At 35.4% G+C, this 21,421-nt stretch overlaps 1 protein-coding gene across 1 annotated transcript in view; it reads right to left on the bottom strand.

Annotated features, from left to right (window-relative positions):
* Window positions 1–21,421, bottom strand: part of ADGRB3 (adhesion G protein-coupled receptor B3) — a 465,440-nt gene that overhangs the window by 173,158 nt on the left and 270,861 nt on the right. Inside the window, exon 15 of the mRNA XM_026090008.1 lies at window positions 17,704–17,747. Within this exon, the coding sequence (XP_025945793.1) occupies window positions 17,704–17,747 (44 nt within the window). The remainder of the gene's footprint in view (window positions 1–17,703; window positions 17,748–21,421) is intronic.

Raw genomic sequence — 21,421 nt, 5'->3', positions numbered from 1 at the left:
ATGTCTTAGTCCCAGTGAGAGCTCACTTCCATTTAATTTCATTTAATAATATCTATCAATTCCATTTTATACTTGCATTATTAATTTTATTGAATGCATTGTGTGTTGTTCTCTGACAAGATCCTGATACAATATTAGCTGCAACTTGAGGATAATTCCTCCACAGAGTCTCTGGTTTTCACTATGATCTCAATGATCAGCTTAGAAAGTTGGAAAACGTCCATCTCCAATACTAGGCTCCAGGCTCGGAATACATCTTAATTTACTTCTGAACTTTATTCTTCCATATCCTGTTCTGTTAGTTTCATGTTAATAGTAGATTTTTCATATTTTTAAATATGCTTCCTATTTTTATTCCCACTTGCATGGAAAATAGCTCTAATGCATTGCTGCTTATTGCCTCACCCTAGGGGCTATATCCGGGAAAGAAAAGCTGTGAGTCTGAACTCCCTTAGACTGAATAGGACTTGTAACCCTTAGTATTCCAGGATAAGGATAACTTAGATTATTTTGCAAAAGGTGACCCTCATCTCTTTTTTTAGTATGTGTTTACCCCCAGGAGATAAGTCAGTAATCCATATCCTAAAGTGGAAAATGATACATAAGGCAGGATTCAGTTTGGTATTAAGATTTCTAAATTTAGGTACCTCTGTACATGTGAGGTGTCTAAGCTCCCATTAGTCACTGGAGATCTTGTCAATACTGACAGCAGAGCCTAGAGAACAGTTTATCTGTAGCAGGTATGTGGTAACTGTGGCACCAGGCACTTGCATGCAGACATCAACATTTTGTTGTCTTCATTTTCTTAATTTTGAAATTAATTCTGCTGTTAGGGGTTGATTTAATTTCCTACATATAGCACTACTAGAGACATCTTAGGGCATTTTTGCCTTCAGCTGCTGCTCTTGAGGTGTAGGTCTCCTGTACATCCTGTGAATGTATCCTCAGATTGCTCGATACCTGTATTAAGGTATGTAAATTGAGCCTTTAATGTCAATCGTTAATTCTATGGTTCTGTTTTAACACATTTGTATAGAAATTATTTCCCATTTGCTAGCTCTATGCAGATTTCCTGCTCAATGTGAGCCAACAGAAAAGGGTAGGTGTCTTGTTTAGTTGCTTTGAGTCACTTTTTGAAGTACTTACCTCTTATTTGGCTATCCAGGGTATTTTGACACCAAGTTTAAAGATAATAAATCATCCCGCTTCACTCAATGGCCTATATTTTAGAATTCTGCACTTAATTTGGACACTTGAAATGTAGTGAATCTGGCAAAAAGTGTGTGAATCTTTTCTCATTAGAGAATGGGTCATTTCAGCAAGATATCATTTTCACATGTTGTGTCAGCTTGCATTTGTAAAATGTCTCCACTTAAACAAAATACTAAATCAAATTAAAAATCTCTCAAACCCAAAGGGAAAGTATTAAAAATATTGGCAATAAATTTAGCTAGTGATGATCTATACTTCAAAATCAAACAAAAATAACATCAAAACACCATGTCCCCAAAACATTGACTTAGATATTTCTTGATTCTTGTGATATATATTCTGTCAAAAACAATTGCATCAATCAAAATAAACTGAAAATGTATAGGTCTAGACAAACCAAAAGGAAAAACAATTATATAGGTCATAAGGTGGCATTTAGGTAACAATTCAAGCTGGCCACAGTGCACAGAGGTTGCAAAAGAGGAGTATCTCTAAAATAGCATGCCCACTATATATGGTAACTCCATTCACAAGAGAATGTGTTAGAAAACACCTTCTCACCTTACTCCCAATTCTCCCTGGTTCTCCCCCACAGCCATCTGAACAAGCAGCTCCTATGTTCTCCTGAGATTATGTGACGAAACAGTGATATTGAATGAGATTTCAACTCAAACATCTCAATGTATCCATCATCTGTATCATCTCAATGTCAGGTATCAGTGCACTTACAAGCTACTCTTCTATGGTTCCTTAAAACAATGCAAACTTGACCTTGCTTTTTTGCAAGAAGGTAAGTGTGAACCAAGGACTACTTGAGTTCTCTTAACAAGTGCTAGATATTTTCCAGACTACAGAAAGATGTACAATTCTAGTGGTTAGATCACAGCGTTGATCGACCTAAGAGAACCTTGTGATCTAACATTGGCTGAAATATTTGACTCAGTGTGATATTTAGACATTGGTATATTTCCCTGACCCTGATGAAGCATTTTCTATATAGGAGAAAAACCTCAGAGAAAAAGAAGGCTGTGTCTGACCAGAGTTTTCTTGTGTAAATCAATTACAGAAATAAAGGAACAGGAAAGTCTACTTCAGATGAAAAACAAACATAAAAAACATTTCCTCCAGTCTACTGTACAAAGAAAAAACATAAGGATATATATATAAGAATATATGTATTTGGTAAACTTAGCATATCTTTGTCCTGCATTTACAAAGAAGATGATACAATGTAATTCACATTAAGGTGAGTTATTCCAAGATAGGTACCTGTTATTTAACATAACATTAAGAGCATGTAAAATCTGACATCAGATAGGATAAATATACATAGTGTTATGCACAGTATGCCTTGCTCTGTAGGAGTATAAGGAAACATGTTTCGTATTTTCCGCAGTACTTCTTGTGGGGGGCATAAATCCATTTTGCATGTTTTGCATTTTCCATGTTTTTTTTCTTTAAGATTTTAACTGTGTGTGTACATGTGACCAAAAAGCATGTGGTCACACACAGACAGTTTGTGTTCCAAAAACATGAGATACTCGACTGTCTACTTACAAGAAAAAGGAGAGAAGGGAGGTGAAGAACAGGCTTAAGATGAGTGATGTGCATAGAAAAAGATACTATTGACTTTTTCCTATATATGCTACAACTTTTGAAGTACAATTGATTTTAAAAAAGATTAGACTATCTCCTGAATACTGCTGACTGTATCTTTCAGATTAGAATTCCCATACTACTTGCTGCATGATACTAGATTGGTTAAATGCAATCAAAAGTCATTCAAATGAAATCTTTCTTTTTTGTTTCAAACAAATCTATTTTTATATCATTATCTGGTACTTGTAATATTTACATTGTAAGTTATTTTAAGTCTATATTATAACAATAAATTCTTGTTGTGAATAACGTTAGAAAAATGCAGTAGATATCAAAGAAAGTATTCACTGACATTTCAAAAAGTCATTGAATACATCTATATGCAGCCAAAATTGCAATTATGAAGTAGTATAAACCTACATGAATTAGTTTTAAGTCTGGTCAAAGTAATGTAGTCTGTACAGACCAATCATACAAACAAATTAAATTCACTAGAAGGACTGATTCTGTTTCACTGCTTCTGCATTGTTCTCTATGTCAGTATATGCAATCCCTTAATTATTGCCATTCAAATTAATGGTGTAACTCTTGGATTTGCACCAATAGCTATGGAGCAACTCTGGATCGATGGTCCTAATCCAGCATGCTGTTTAAGCCTAGGCCTTCAATGGATCTATTTGTAAACTTGACATCAGGAACATACTTACGTTCAGCAATGAACTGATATGAATGCAATGGCATTTTAATTCATACTTTTGAGATATGCAAAGATAATTCTATAATTTAAAAGATAAACATTTTGCTCTGCTTTTAGAGAGTAATGGAGAGATGTGAAGGAGAAGACAACCACTACAAATTGCAACATTAAGATAACACGTAGCACTGGGAATAATAACCGTAGCCTGTGAAATTTAGAATTGTATTATATTCTCCATTGCTTAGAATAATAGCATGGATTGCAGGATGTTATCCCCAGCACATGTGCTTGAATGCATATGTATATTACTTTTAGTCAACTAACTATGCAAGATCACTCTCCTACTCAACATTATCAGAGAAGATGATAACATTAAAAAATCATCACAAATACGCTATGCTTTCAGCTAAAACTCTGTTCAGCCATAATCTAGCAGCTATTCAACACAACACTTTTTTAGTGAAATTGCTTTGCTTGAAGTTGTTCATCTAGCATATTACCTTCTATTTAAACATGTTTAAATCTTTATACACATTTATATTTTTCTCATTAAGGTCTGGCCATCCTGCATAGCTTAAGATTAATAAAAGATCTTCTATTCATACTAAGTGGTAAGTAGTATAAATATTGTCCTTACTAAAATATTCAGAATTTTAATTGACAAAAAAAATCACTTAATATTTTACTCTTGTTTCTAAGCATTTTAATTTTATGGCAAAATTCAATTCATAACAAGTATACTCTTTTAGTCAAACATCAGAAAACATAATGTTGGCCTCTACTGTTTACACAGAATGAGATTCTGAGTACCACAGAAAAAATATTTTAGAATATAAGTATGGATAATCAAGGAGGGTTCAATAAAAAGATAATAGGAAACTAGTATATTTGATCCAAGGTTTTGATATACACAGATGCTGCAAATGTATAGCTCCTATGCTACAAGCAATTCAATTCATTTTTCTGAATGTTGGAATGCTTCAAAGAATGAAAGTATTAAACCCATCTTCTTTATCCACTCTAAAATGAGCTACTTGTCTAATATTAGATTAAAATTCTCAAAATATCTTTCACGAAGATAACTTCTTTTAACCACAATGGCCTCTGGAAGTCAATCTTATGCAAATACTTTTTTGTCTTTTTGGGGGAAGGTGGTCCTCCCCCAAACTCGGCCATTTCTGAAATTTTAAATTGAATACTGACCAGATTTCGTCAATGAGGGCATAAATGCATTGACTGACGTCATGGATAGGAGCGTGTAGGTCTTTGCTTCCCTCTAGTGACTGGTCCAGGAAGAGTTTTAACTGAATCTGCTCATGTTGCTCAGCGATGGCATACAGATTCAGCAAAAGATTAATTATGTGTTAAGGTACCTGTGAAGTCGGTGAGATGAAGATACAGCATTAAGGGTGCATGCTTATGAAAGCATTTGATAAAGCATGGCAGATTTAAACTGGACATGTGCTCAAGTGTTTTTTATCAGGTGAAGACACAATTTCAGTGTTGAAGGTGCAAGAACAACTGGGGGACACTCTATAGGTGCATTTCAAAACACCACTCCAAACATTAGGTTTAAGATCACTTTGCCGTGCAATTACAGTTCTTGTTTAAAGAATGAAACAACTTTAATGAATTACATGATACTTGATTTATCAAAGAGAACAGTAATCATTTCTGGAGGTCTCAATCAGACTTGGATCCATGCATCTGGAAGCGAAGAAAAGCAATCTCATACTCTGCAAACACTCGGAAAAGCCTTGCATTTTGTTCTCTTCTTCATATTACTGTAAATAAGTATATTTATACCAGCTGAACTCCTGTCTTTGTTGTACTGATTGCAAATAAGTTTAAAGCTAACATGTATTTCTGTGCAATGATACTGTACACAGTATCATTTACTAACAGCAATTTATGTACTTGATCTGTAATCCTGACATTTATAGTTTCTTTTATATATATATATATGTATGCACTTACAGTCTGAAAAGGCATTAATGTTTTCATATTTCTTTCTTTTATACTTTTGATGAGAATACAGAAATTGTAAAGCCATCAAGGGTATTGTAGCATAGCAATTGTATAATGTTATTTTCAAAGAAAACATAATTATTTTGTAGTACTGAAATTTAAATTTCAGACATAAGTAAAAAAAGTTTTTAATATCTGTAGCATACAGATTACTTTTTCCAAATCCACATGTGCCAGGAAATATTTTAAATTTGGGGAAACTACGACTATGGGAAATTTTATAAATCTCATTTGTCTAGAGACTTCAAGAGGGAATTTTTTGTATTGCTTTGACTACCCAATTATCCCTTCAAATAATAAGTATATATCCGTATAAAGGAATTCATTAGAAATATTTCTTAAATCTGTAGAATGTTCATTTCCAGTGATATTCCTTGCCATATTCAGAATACTTTTTCAAATATTTATTATTCAACTACAGAACTGCATTTCTTTCATTTCTAATACATTGTATAGATTTTTTTCACAATGCTATATATATATATATGTATTTTTTAGTTTCACTGGTTTAAACAGTGATTTAGACTATATGCAGTAAAGGTTTTAAATGCCTAAAGTCAGCTTTGGTTCTTGAGATCAAAATGGCAATTCTAAAAATTGCCAAGTATTTTGTGACTTAGAAAGTGCCTACATTTTTGCTTTAAAGTTACACAAATGCCTGGATATGTGATTCCTGCAATAGCTAAAACTCTTCTGACAGACTGAACAGGTTAGGCCTAAACCCCCTCAAGGTCTGGAAACATTCTTCCCCAATGATTTTGACCAGTATGTATGTTCTGCGGATGTCTAACAGACACCGGGTGCGGAGCCAGAGGCCTCATGAACCATACTGGTATCCATTTTATTTAAAATATGTCTGAAAAAGAAAATGGAATTATTTTACTCCTTTTTTTTTGATGTTTCTCATCCGTAAAATGGGAAACCCCATAAAGAACCACCTCCTGAGGAAGGGTGCCCACAGCCTATCTTTCAAAAAACTGAATATGCTCAGATTGCCAGAAGTGGCAGCAATACCACTACAGTCATATAATAGCCTAATATTAGAGCAATCACTGAGAAATTCAGGCTCATTTCACTCTTCACCATGTAGGAAATCAACTGCACCTCATCCATACTCGAAAGAGCTTGTCCCAAAAATAAGACTGTAGGCCATCTGAAGACAAATATAAAAGACAGAATGCCACATTCTGTTGAATTTAGTATATTAGCATAAAAGATTCATTGTACAATGAAGACAGACACAAGAGTGAACATGACCATGAAGCCTGCTAGCTTGTCTTCATCATCATCATCATCTGAGATGCATTTTCTCACGACAGATCCACATCCACTCCTGTTAACAGACTTTTTTATTCTTTGATCATACAAGCTTCAACATCTTTCCTGGACTGACCCACCTGCTACAGGAGGGATGAAGAGCACTGTGAGAGAGGAGCATATTCTTCAAATTTTGGTGATAAGGACACTCACTTGGAAGTCAAGAAAAGCATACTTGAAAATCACAAATCTCAGGGGTATTAAACTTTATTTTCCCATATTCAAGGCCATGATTCTATCCATCAAGCTATTATTTAAGAGATGAGTACCACTTGCATAATTTACTTAAGCTTTTGGACTTTAAAGAACAGAGGGAGCCCTGCCTCTATTCTTCGAAATAAAAGTTATAGGCATCGATCTTCAAAAGATTACTGTGGATCCAAACAGATAAATCAACTTCTTTAGCATGGACACTACATTCTCTCCAGGCTTTTCTATAGGCTACAACAAGGTATCTGCCCTGGGTTGCTATCTCACACAGAGCTTTTATTTCTAATTCAGGACTAGGTATTTAAAAAAATGATACTACAGCTTCCAGCTTTTAGATACCTAAATCCTTTTCAGGACACAGTCTTAAATACATAGTGCTTAAATCATAGCTATCTGGCAGGCTAATAGAATGTATATTCCCAAATTATACTTTTCAAACTCCTGCACAATATATGAGTGAGATTTATACTAATCCCACAACCAAAGGATTCACAAAAGTCAGATCAGAAACTATGTGAGGTTGCCAGCAGGAAACACTGAGAAAATTGGTTTAGTCACCTTATTTGTTTGAGGATATATATACTCTCATGTGTAGTCTTGAAAGTAGGCATACTTTTTTTTAATTAAAAAAAAATTTCCTTTAAAAAATGTGTGGTGTTCCTTCTTACAGTCTCCTACTTGGGACTTTTTTTGCAGTATCAGATGCACTATCTCGTAAGCCTTAAATATTTATTGGACCAATGTGAGAACAACAGTGGCTCTGTAATGTGGGCCTAAGTTACAATGAATGCACAGTCTGAAGGTCCTGGCAACTGCACTATCCTGCCAAGACATGAGTAGTTTGTTTGTGGAAACCTAGTTTTCTTAAGGAAAGTAGGTTCCAGAAGGGTTATGTGGCAAATGATTGGGATTTTTGAGTACCTGATATTTGGGTTTCAATGCAAAATGTATTTTCTAGATCAAGGATCTAGCTCTGATCCCATATGTCACTTTTCTATTGGCGTACTCTATCATACTCATAAAATTACAGCAGTGCAGACCAGGACAAGTCAAGGTCTTTGAGCACAATTCCATCATTAGTTACTTGCATGTAATTCCACAGCTCTTTCCTTGGACACTTGCACAGGCAAGAGGATGACATTTTAGCCTAAGAGTTAGTAAAATTTTAACAACTGTTCAACACTGTATGTGATACTAGTATAGCTAAGGTAGCTATGCCACCAATATAACCTGGCAGAATTAATACCCTTACAACAAAATATCTCAGCAATGAGCACTAAAGTAGAATGAGACCAAACAGCAACCTAACTTCTATCATTAAAAATAATTCATCTAAAATAACCTAGACACAAGGCAGATATGGCATTATTGAAATTAATTGTTTCCCTTTTGACAAAGGGATAGGAGGGAATGGCAGAAGGGTACTTCCCACAGCTCCTTCTCACAAGGAAAGGTAATACCCCCCCAGACTTTTCATCTTCTTGGGTGATGCAAGTGTATTATACCATTGTTTAAGTATGACATAATACAAACATCTTTAGTTCTGTTGCACTATCAAATAAAGAGAACTAAATTTTCCAGGGATGGTAACAATCATGAGCTCATCGGAATAAATGAGAAAAAATAGGAAATATCATTATAAAATTATTTAACCTTTAGAGTTCTGCATCATGGCAGGGAAGTGATACTGGCTTTGAGAACAGCTACACAGCACACTCAGACCTCAGGAGTTTGGAGCTCTAGCTCTGCCAGGGCTTGATGAGTGACCTTGAACAAACAGCTTGCTTTCATTGGCCCTAAATTGCCTAAATGGAAGAGAGAGAGGATGATACCAACCCCTGCTGTAAATTGTTTTGAAATCTACAAGTGTAAAGAACTATAAGAATTTTAAAATATAAATAAGAAAGGTTGATAACTGTTTTGATTGTAATTATGTTATATAAGAGACTTCTGTAAGCTATATTGGAGTTGGAGAACACTGTCTTCCTCTACAAGATTCAGTCCAAGTCCAGTATCATGCTGGATTCACAGATTCCATGATGCTGCTGCATTCATGGTGTGGTATTAGTAGGTAAAACAAGGTTCCCCTCTTATTAGATTTGTTTACATCCATGAATTTTTCTGTAAACATCAATACAAAACCAAATTGTGATCAACTTATCTTGAGTTCTAAACCTTATTCAAATTGTTTAGATTATCTTCTGTGCACTCACTGTACCCTCACTGTCTGCTAAAAATACATCAAGAATTCAAATCAAATCTTTAAATTTGATTATGAAGCTACAACCACTAGCTCTCTTTATCCACATTTCAGAATTATAGTTGCCAGATATTGCAAGAAACCACTATTTTTAGTTCTCTAAAATTGGCATTTACTTACAGGCAATAAATAGCAATTGAATTCTCAAAAATGGAGTTGATTAATCATTCAGTAAAAATTAAAAAGAAAGCAAACTTATTAGCAAGATTTAATTTAAATTCCTTTTTAGCAGCAATTCTCAGCAGGCCATGTAAGCTCTGTTCATGGTGCTGTAGGTGTTTGTGAAAAGCAATGTGATAAAAACGAACTAAATTATAAATTCCTCCCCTATATACTGATTCATTCTGTATATGACTTAAGTAAAGAAAATCTTGGGTCTGTCTCTTTTTCAATATAAAGGTACTCTATTTTATGTTGTGTGATATCTACATATTTCAGGACCAAGTACTTCTGCATTACAGTACAATCTCAGCAGTCATCATAAGTGAATTTTTAAATTTAGGTCTTATACAGCTTGAGCAGTGGTTTGCCACTTGGTCTGATCTGATTCAAATCAGTCAAAGCCTTTCAGTTGGTTGCAATGAAGTTTGGATCAGGTTTTTCATTCCAGATTGTTTTAATGAAAAAGTTGTGTCCAAAGAATATGATTCCGTAGATTCAGACCTTAGCTGAGCAATTCTTTATGTAAGACTGTAAGGTACAGAAGATTATGAAGTGTGCTATTATACAGACTTGATTACGTAATGATCTTTATAAAAGCAGATACTCAAGGTTTAACAATTATCTGTTGAATAAATCCATTAACATTAACTCTTTCATTACATTTCACAGACATAAGCATAGAAACTAACATGAAAAAAAAATCTGCTGCCTTGAAAATATGAAGGAAGCAAAGTCTGACTTTCCTAAAAGCAGGACCAACAAGTCAGACTAAAATCAATGGAACAACCAAATCCTCAGCTGGCACACATTGCCAAACTATACTTACATGAATTACTGTCACTAATTTTCTATTTTACTTAAAATAAATCTATTTCCTCCATATCTTCCTACTGACCAAAAAAATATGACTATAAAGCAGTGTAAAGTAAGGAGGGGCTACCATTCATATTTTCAGAGGTGAATTCTGATTTAGGATACCCTAACTATTCAATTATGAGCTTGAGACATTTTGACTTGAGTTGTAAAGAATCTTCCTGAACACATTTTCAAAGGCTTGCAAGCCTAGCCCAATTAAAGATTAACTGAAATGGCCCGTCATGGTAGCTTTAAAAAATGAAGTGGAGAGAGGGACAACGCAGATCAGTGTTCCCTGCCAATTTTACCATGAGGCAACAAAATGCAAAAGTTATTTTGTTGGTATGTATGCAGGCTTCTATCCTACAACTGAGCTCCATTCTGCTCTGAAGACAAATCTGTGGGAAAATCACAACATAACTGGCAGATCCTTCTCTATTTGCATTGCACAAATTCCTTTATGGACCATTTCTCTGCAACTGTAGCCAAATCTATCCAGGGACAACAAGGGGAGAAAAACAATTCAAAAGCTCTTGGGGATAATAATAAAAAAAAATCATTATAAACTTTTTTTTTTAATCCTCTTTTAATAGAGAATGTCATAAAATAAGTCTGGAGTGAATTCCTGAAGTTGTATAAATTTATACAATTTCTCATTTCTCACATGTAACTATTCACAGTTTCACATAGCTTCAGGGTAGAAAATCTAAACCACTGTCATTATAAATTAGATGTGGCAATGGGAAATAAAATAGAGCAAAACTACCACTTGCCCTGAACTAAAACTGACTCAGGTCAAAATCCTAGTAGTATTAAAAATTTCAGCTAATGGCACTGTGCCTCTGCAAACTATATATTCAGCAGGCACAAGCTGCTATGAGTACACATATGGACAAATAAAAAGCTGTCATACTGTTATAACATCCTTCTGCAGCAATTGGCAGAAAAGATCCACAGAATCCTAAAAGCCCTTTCTTTACCCAGTGCTGTGAAATGTTATGTTGCACTGTGTACAGCTGTTGAGCATGCCTGCAACAAATGACAGTTTCCTGAGGAGAGCAGATGTGCCCACATTACATAAAACACATTTCTAAAAGAACAGATACCAACTGCATTGTTTTTTAATTAGTTGGTTATCCTTGGAAGTCCCATGTAAGATGTCATCTCATTCTAATTACCCATTTTTCCACTCACCCCTCCATGTGACCTAATTTCTGGCCTCTTACAGCATTTTGAGTTCTCTACCCTGAGTCAAGAATCCAGGGTCTGGATCCACTAAGATGACTGTCTAATTTTGCCAAGCCTAACTTTTATGGGTCCTAGAGCTCCATACAGACCATCTATTATGCCCCCTATCATAGATTTAGACATCAGAGAAGGTAACTAAGTTCAAGAGAGATGTTCAAACAGCCTAGTGAATCAGGCTGCCAGATCCTGGAGCTGATTAAACTTGCTTGCCCATTTTAAACGTAAAAGCTCCTCAGGTACCTAAGCACAGGGTCAGAAAAGTCCTGCATCTGGTGGTTACACTCAACAGTGTAATAGTATGTGTTTTGTACGAAAGGCTCAAGTGAGAGAGCTCCTTTGGATAGAGGGTGCCCCTCTTTGAAAAGGATGTTCTCATCAGCAGTTTGGCAGCTAAGGCAACTGAAAAAGGGGAGAACTGAGTACAAACCTGATCAGGCTGAGAAGGACAGTGCTCTACCCTTAATTTAGGCACTTGTAGAATGAATAAAGATCTGATCTACTTAGTGATAGTGACATCATCTTAGGTCCTTAGCCTTCCAATGGGTTACATGGAGAAAATTAATGGCCTGGAATAGAAAAGTCTTAGTTTTATATAGATATTTAGATACATATGGATGTCCTAGATGCTTAGAAGAATTTGCATTTGCATTAGTTTTGCCAGAGATATTGTGAGCTAGCTAAAAAATCTGAAGCTTAGATCCCCTGATATACTGAAACAGCACTTCCTTGTCACTGTAGCGTAATGCTTCCTTTCAGCCAATTTCATTGTCTGTAAAGGGGATCCTCCTTGTGTAGGCTAATCTGCAGACACTGAATGGCTATTGTAGTCTCTCATGCTAGTAGCCCTTTCTAAAGCAAAGTTCATGTTGATGGCATCACTCAGAGGTTCTGAAATGCCATTATGGCTTTGGGGATCTGAGGGCTGTTTGTACATTCTACTTGTACCTAAAAATCAGAACAACATGGAATTGGCCTTACTTTACTGAAGTGCATGCAGGCATATAATGTTCTATGTACTCACTGGGTAATCCTTCTTCAGTCACTAGGAATCAGCCTTTAGCTGACTGGTATTTTTATAGGAATGCAGATTCTCCTTTTATTTCTAATTCAGAAAGGGAACATTCCCTTTTTACCCCTCCAAGAAAGACGAGTTTTTTGGTGTTCTGAACAACTTTAGGGGGTTTTCTTCACAAAATGAAGAAAATTTGTGACACTAAATCTGCAATAGTAATACAGATAATTCTATATTCAAGAATAGAAATATAAAATAGGCATTTCTGCAAATGAGTTATCAATTTCAAGAGGTCTCAGAAACATGCAGGAAGCCAGAACCAAGGGTTGCAGCAACATTTCTGCAATACTGCTCATCTTTGAGGTAGAAAGTTTTGCTTGTAAGAACTCATGGGCAGAAGTGCTGCTCTAATTATCACACATTTCCAAGAAAGCCAAATAATCAGGGACATGTGATTTAGAGACTGGACTGTTGGCTGACCAAAAGACCATGCTTCCACCACCCAATTTAAGGAAGATTCTTCTGATGTCATTTCTTCTGGAGAAAAAGATGCTACGGTGAGGCTGAGCTCATAAAAGAGGAACAAGAGAGACTGATAAGGAGAACATCAGCGGTCTGAGTAGCTGTCTCTGTGTGAAAGGCACTTTCTTGGGGCATATACCTCTACTGTCTGCAAAATGCTAAAAAGATAGTAGTTTATTTTCAAATTCTTTCTGCAACTCTCCTTCTTTATATGGTTTTCTCATTATCCTTGGTCGCAACACTAATCTATAGCAACAGGGGAATAATTAGGACTCAAGGTGTTCCACAGTACCTTTCTGACCTAGTAAGACTTCAATTCATCTTGGAAACAAGCTTACCCATAGTACACAATGCTTTTCTTACTGCTGTTGTTGGTATCTTCTGTACGGCAGAACTGCAGATCACTAGTTCCATCCTGCTGATATCCATCTCACTGCTTTTGCCATTTGTTTACGTAGGTAACAGTGTGGAGAATTTACTCAAAACAGCAATGTCCATTCAGTAGTGCCTGAGTCTCTAAATACGAATAACCACAATGGGCTAGATCTGGCACCCTAATTTACATAGTACTTTATGCCACAGTTAATTCAAGTTACATTTTTTCAGTGGCATGTTATAAATGAAAATTTATGCATACATATTTGGACTCTTTGATCCCCCTGGCTTATACAGCCTTACCTAGACTTATATAAAGCAAAACAGCACTAGGAAGAAACCCTGACAGAGATATGGCTAAGATCTAGGTGTGGCATGGCGACAAACACATGGAAAGATAGGTAAAATTAAAGACAGATTTGCTGGGACTCAGCTCTCCACCATATGAATGTTTTCCTAAATAATATGGAACAGTTCCAGCAGGAGAGGTTGAGTAACACACTCCAGAAGAGCTGATAGCTCAGTGGGCATGGGTCACTTCTGTGATGCATGTTTCAAACTCCTCAAATAACTTATATAAAGTGAAGAACTGAAAGCCTGGTCTCTCAGGTCCCCAGTTAAGTGCTCTAACCATTGGATTACTTGCTAGCTGAAACTGTCTGCTGTCTCCCTCCTCCCCCTTTTATTTACTTTCGCGAGAGGTAGGAGGGAATGAGAGAAACTTTCAGGAGTTTGGTTTTATCTCAAAACCTTGAAAATCACTTATTTGGTGTGGGAAAGTCAGCCCTAGGACCTGACAAACTTCTTTTCTTTCTCTTTGAGGATTAACACACTGGAATAATGTATCACAAACAGTTCTGACAGCAGGGCTAGTTCATTTATGCCAGACAATCCAAAGCAGAAAAGGTACGTTTCTTTCTTGAGTTTTAGTTTGTTTGTTTTAAGGAAAATTTTTCTCCTCGGAATGTCAATTAAAAATATTCCACACATTTCCCCATGCACTTAAAGGAAAAGCAGTCAGTATCCTAAGACTTTACTGAAGGCCAGCATTCATGAGTACAGAGTGTGTGAAATGAGTGGAAAAAGATATCACTCAGATTTCTGTGGAAAAAAAAAATCTCAACTTTCATACCATTGATGCTACCAGCTTCATGTAAGGAAGCTGGAAGTACTAAAGAAAACACAGTAACTCATAAACAGCCTGGTTTAAACTAACACAGACAGATGTTCTACTTATTTTGGGAGCATCAACTGAAATAAAATGCTGAATTATTAGTATTTGAGATTGTTCTTTATAATGCATGCCATAATCTTTTATTCTTTAGTTGTACTGTCTCAATGTTATATGCACATCTGAGTAGCTGCTTTTGGAGAAGGCACAAGACTTCTAGCTTGACGGATGAATGGAAAACCTAAAACATTATCAAAAGAAAAGGGCTATCACTTAATTTCATAGAAAAAATGGATTAATATAGCTTTTGCCAAAGTTGGGCTGACCAAATATTCACAAATAGCAATGGCAGCAAAATAGGTTTGAAGATCCTGCTGTGATCAAAAAGCTTACAGATCCAGGACTTTCTTGAAGGATGGATGAAAAAAGAACTGTTAACCACTGATCAGTCTCCTGCGAAGCATGCCAGGTAGACAAAGTTTCCCCTGTTGTCCAAGGAGTATTGAACTGACAAGTGGAGCAAAGTATCATTTACCAAATATGGACTTGCAGTGCAAGGAGATAAAAATGTGGGAAAGTGTCCTAAAAGGTGGCAAAAAACATTAGAAGTTTCTGCTGGCTGGATGCTGATGATAAAAACAAACATCATTTTCTTCTGAAAAGCATTAAAGCACCTATTTAAATATAGAACACTGATTAGCTAAACACCTTCAAATAAAAGCAGACTATTTTTTCTTGGATTAATTCCAAAGCCCTTGCCAAATTCTGGTTATACAAAAATCAGTCACTTTTGAAGGACATGAGCACAGCAGAGTTCTGTGGGATTTGCAACACGGATAAGGCTATTAATCCATTAAATCCGTTTGCCTGCTGCTGAGAGTGGCCAATTCCTGAGGCTTTAGAGAAAAGCAGAAAAAGTAAAAGAAAAACGAGCCACCAAGAACCCAACATCATCATAAGGCACCTAGTCAATTGTATAGTTCTATACATATTTATTTATTAAGATTTATAAACAATAGGAACCCATCCAGTATTCCAGGAGCTTTCATGATAATTTAAAACTCACAATGTCAGACTGCAAATTCTGTAATATGCTAAAGTAGACACAAATAATATACTCCAAAACTAAAAGAAACACCATTGGAAAAATAAAATTATGAATCAAGTAATGCCCCCACAGATAACATTAGGGACCTTTTCTTAAGGGATGGAGGGGAAAAAATTGAATTCTGCTCTTATTACTATTGGATTATCAGATTACATACTCAGGTAATAGATAATGTAGCAGTCTCATATATTAACAAACATGGGTAAAACATATGAAAGTGCTGTCCATGCAGAAATTACTGATATGTCATATCTTATCTTGAATATTTGATGGCTCATATAACTTTTCAAGACAGATACATCTCCAAGAATGCCACTAATACTTCAAATATTTGAACATCTTCAATAGCTACTATTAAATAATAAGACCAGAACATATATCCTACAGCATGCAAAAGCTTGGGTTTCTCCCTCATCACCTCAGACTATTTTACATAAATCTTAGACATTTCAGAAGTTCACTCTTCTGTTCTAGGTTCTGAAGCTTACTGAAACTGGTACTAATATGTACCATAAACACTTTCCATAAACAATTCTAAGAGAATGCAAAACAAGTGGCAAGCACAAAATACAACATACCATTTGTTTGTGATGGCTTCACACATTCATCCCAAATACCTGTCTGATACCTTTGCATCACACTGCTAAACCTTCCTCCCACCATGCAAGTGTATTTTTTTCTAGTCCAATTTCATACAAATACGTCTTTGATATTCTGGCCTGGGCCAATGAAACTGAAGCATGTGCTATAAATATGTGTTACTTAAAGCAATGCATGTAAAAAATTGACAAATAAAGCACCATACTGCTAATGTGTAAGCAAAGCATTGTGGAGAGGAAACAAAGAATGAGTTACAAAATGTTTGAATTCTATACGCACATAATAATATATGAAATCAAATCTCCACACATTTTACAGAAATGCAACATTATGATGCTGCTAGTAAATAAAAGCATTATGATCTTTTCTTAAAGACAAAGACTATGGCACCACTTGTATTTGGAGCGATTTCTAGCACCATGACCAAAGTTTCTCATTTATACACTATCATGTTGTATCTTAATTATCTGTGTACTGCTTTAAACCCAGACTGAAGGATAAAATCACTCACAAAATCGCAGGCATACAGCTCATAACAGTATGGAAAATTCTGTAGAATGATATATACATAATGCACCTGGACTAGAAGTACATCATCATTTGAAAAATAAATAAATATGGCAACCACATAGGGATCCTTCCTGAAATACTTTTTCCGTGCTTAGGCAAAATTCACCTTGACTTTAATGGGAGACAACATAGCCACAATTACCATAAAAGGTTAATACCGCAAATTACAACTGCAGAAACTTGCAATTCTCTCTAAACCACACTAGTTTTTCTGCTTTGCTTCTTTACAGTGACTTTTTCTGTTTTGCTACAGAAGAGAGGCACACTGAAAAAAGTAGCAGAAGACTGCTAGCAAGTTTTCACTACTTAGTACACAACTTAACTACTATTTTATTTAAAGCAAAATGGAAACTCTCACCAACTAAAATGAAGTTTTCTGTGGATATCACACTTGACAATGATATTTCTCACTGTGGTAACAGCAAGTGGGAGCCTTCCTTAGTAATCTGTCTGATCATTTACCCACTCACATGTTGCCCAGCAACTAGCCATCAAGGACCTATACTTAGCCACCCCCATTTTAATCTTGGAAAGGCAAGTTAAAATATGTGAGTAACCTCTTCCTGATGAGATGTATTTCCATTTTCATAGCTGCAGAAAGGAAACCATGTGATTGGAGAAGCCAGTACTTTCAGTCTGTGAACAGTTCATTTTCCCTGCCCTCATACTGACCCGTTTACTGACTGGCTACTTAAATATTATTAGGTGCTGTGGAATATTTAATCCATAGTAATAGAAACAAACAATTGTGACTTACCTTCTTGAATCATCCCACAGCACACAGTAGGGATTCAATGTACCCTAAAAAGCAAGCAAACAAAACCATTAGTTACTGGTATGCAAAAGGTATATCATGCTTGACTTAATAATTTATTCTGGTCTCCTCCTGCAAGATTATGCTTATATCCTGGTGAATCGGTACCACTGAAATTGCAAAAGGTAAAGGTTATTTCCCATGAAATATTTAAAAAATACTTGAACCTCAAAGCACGGTATCTCCTGGATTGTATCTGTTAGACAAGATAAGCATAAAGTTGTCAATTTGGTATATCCCAATAGAATTGAAATGTAAGAGTTAACCTGTTAAGTCTTGATTTGACCAAACATTTCTGGGTGTGCTCAGAAGTGGAACTTTAGGTCCCTGGAGAACTTGGATGTTAAAAACAGTAATGCCTTTAATTTTAGGCATATCTTGGGCAAAATGGCTGGATGCTGAGATTTCAGATGATCCCACATTCGATACCTATGCACTTTTCTCATTCTGGGCTTAAATTAGCAGAGATTTTTTGCTCAAAATATTTTTTTTCATGAGCTCTACCATCCCAGCTCCAATCTCTTTCAAGTCAGTGGAAGATTTCTGACTTGTTTTAGTACTGGATAGGAATCTTGGTTTATTACACACCATGAAACTGTGGGTCAAGTTTTAGGAAACTGAAATTTCTTTATTATTGCTCGTTTATTTTCCTGCCTATGAAGAGTTAAGACAAAATTAAAAGCCAAGTTTTAGTCCTAATCCTATAAACCTTCCTTTAACAGAACTCAGATTGATTTAGTAGCCCCTGACTAACTAAAAACTGCAAATTATATTCCTTTTCATCATAAATGTTGGATATTCACAGAACTCAGAGCTATATAAATACATTAGCTATAAAATACAGAATGACAACACATATTCAATAAAATCACAAGCAATTTGAAGAAGAAGGTGGAACAAACTATTTTCTTATGTCTAGTATGTAAAGTTCACATAGACACAAGACACCCCAATATCATTTTATTTTGCTCTATTTATAGAATAAAAAGATGGCAACCTGTGAAATAAAACATCTATTAAATATTTGAATTCTTCCACCTACATCTTTATCAAAAGATAAAAAGGTCCTTCTGAAGAGGCCTGTAACAGTTATTTAAGGAAATTTTGATCCTCTACTGCAGTATTTTGCTGACTGCATTGAATTTTACGAATAGAGTATAAACATTTAAAACCAACATATACTTATGGCATTTTATATTAACACAGCACTGTACAAACATAAATAAAGGATGTTCCATTCCATGAGGAATTTATATTATAAAAAAGAGGAGGAGTGAAGAGGGCACAGGACAAAGCATTGAATAACAGGCACATAAAGATTCAGACACCATGTCCTGCATCACTAGCCAAATGTGTTCAGCTACGTTGATGGAAGAAGAGATAGAAGAACAAGACTTAAGAACAACAAAACAATGTTGCAGAATTAATCTTTTTTTTTTTTTTTAAGGGTATTAATTTGTGTCCTAAGGCTATGTGAAGAAATCCATCTCCAGGCAATTTGATATAGCCACAAGCATATTTAAAAGGTACTCCTATAGCTAAATTGTAGTAAGACGTTGCATATCTGAGATCTGCTTTTCCTAGAAATGGATATTGGACAGTTTATGGTAGCTATTCCCACAGTGCAAGAAGAGAGAATTCAAAAATGCTTTCAGAAAAAGTGACAGGAAAAAGAAGTTCCATTCTATAAAATTCCCCAAAACAAGGAAATAAGAGTCTTTGCAGAAATCTGAAACACAGTAAAACTGTGTGGCTGTCAGATCACAAGCTTCACTGTTCGGAATGGATCCAGATTAAAAAATGCATACGTTTGGCCATTGCAGTTATTAAGGAAGGATAAAGCAGGATAAATATTACTCCGATTCCTTAAAAAGGTCTTGTATGAGGGTTTGCATTGCTGGGTGCAGATGCTAGCAAGGGCACAGCAGCCTTTCAGAACTTACTTGTTTGATATCTAGGTCAAACACCCTTCAAGCATTGCAAGGACCACAAGAAGCCTGTCTTCTTGTTTTCTTCTTAGCCTTTAACCTATTTATTCCCTTTTTCACTGTATTTCTGGGTCTGGCCTCATGGCAATATCTCCTCATCCTGCTGTTGATGAGCCAACCCATTCCATGAGGGCAGCAACCTTTCATCACAGTTCTTGCCAGTTAATCACTTAGCTGCAGCTAAGGAAGCAGCTACTGTGTCTGCTAATGTTTATGACTGTTTCAGTATAGATTTCTACACCAAAATACAGGGCTTGGATATACTCAACATAGACATACATGTGTGAGTGTGTGTATATATCTCTGCCTGGCACATAAAACTGAACTTTCAAGATGTGATTGGCAACTTTGAAAGCCACACAACACAATGACAACTGTTTTCAGTTTCATCAAAAGCTTGATGTCCTGTGCTACTGCTGGCTTGCTACTTTAGCGTCTCTTGAGTAAATGTTCTGTGAAGTTGAAAGATGATAGTTCATATTCTCTCTAGAGCAAACAAAGTTCTGTTTGCGCAGTTTTTAAAAGATGACTTTGGGGTCTCTTCAGTTGAACTACTGGAAAGTGTGATCACATTCATCAACATGTGGCCACAATGAATAAGAATAAATATAATGTTTTCTAAATAACACTTTGCAACCTACATTCCCACTATGGTCAATTCTATATTATATATTTGAATTTATCTGTAAATCCAAATACCATGCTATATTCCAAATATCATATACAATTGTGATTTACACTTCCTCCCCAAAATAACCCTCTGTTTTTATTAAAGGACTAATTTTAATATAAAATGCAGCAATAATGATAAAATCTTGAGTATATAAATATTTTAATTTTAAGTTTAATTTGAATTAAACTTATTAACTCTTATTAAATGATCATATGTCTCCACATCTTTTTTCATAATCACTTAGCTAACATTACTGAATTTAGTCAAGGGGTAGGGAGGTAAAAGAACAAATGTGCGAGCATACTCCCATATATGAATAAGCATACTTAGAGGTTGCTTAAAAATTAGTCATTAAATCTATTTGCTTACACACCATTCTGAATAGTAAACAGCATTTCAAGACCAAAGGTTTGAAACGAACAAAAATAACAACAAGAAGAGGCATTCCAAGAAAAGTAAATGAAATAGAATGTCTCTATTTTATTTTCCGTTTAATAATTAGTCATGTTTAATTGGCATCATGATTAATCCGTGAGTCATTAATATATAATGTTCAAAATCTAAATGTACAGTAATACTAGCTTTACCTTACTTTTCTGCATGCAGAATACAATGACTGTTGCACAGTAATATATTATAATTAAATGAAGTTTTCTTTACAGATGAGAAAATTATAGCAAAGAAGATTAGAATTAGATTCAGTCTCAAAGTAAAGAAAACTCAAACCTATAAAATAATATGTTTATACAGCTACAGCCCTAGTTCTTTAAACCACAGTCCCATGATGGAGGCTAAGATGTGAATAGAAAATCATTAAGCAATTAAAGATATTAAAATTGTAAAACTACTTTCCATTCCCAGACTTTTAGACCAGTATTTTGTAACTGTATCTGCCCAGCCAACTCTTATATCCAGTTAGAGCCACATGGACTTCTCTGAGATCTTACATAAACGTACTATATATATGTGTGTATATGTGTGTGTGTGTGTATATGTGTGT

Source organism: Apteryx rowi, unplaced genomic scaffold, assembly GCF_003343035.1.
Source record: "Apteryx rowi isolate R43461 unplaced genomic scaffold, aptRow1 scaffold_84, whole genome shotgun sequence".
Lineage (NCBI taxonomy): Eukaryota > Metazoa > Chordata > Aves > Apterygiformes > Apterygidae > Apteryx > Apteryx rowi.
The sequence above is the reverse complement of the archived record's forward strand: the minus strand, read 5'-3'. Positions and strand labels throughout refer to the sequence as shown.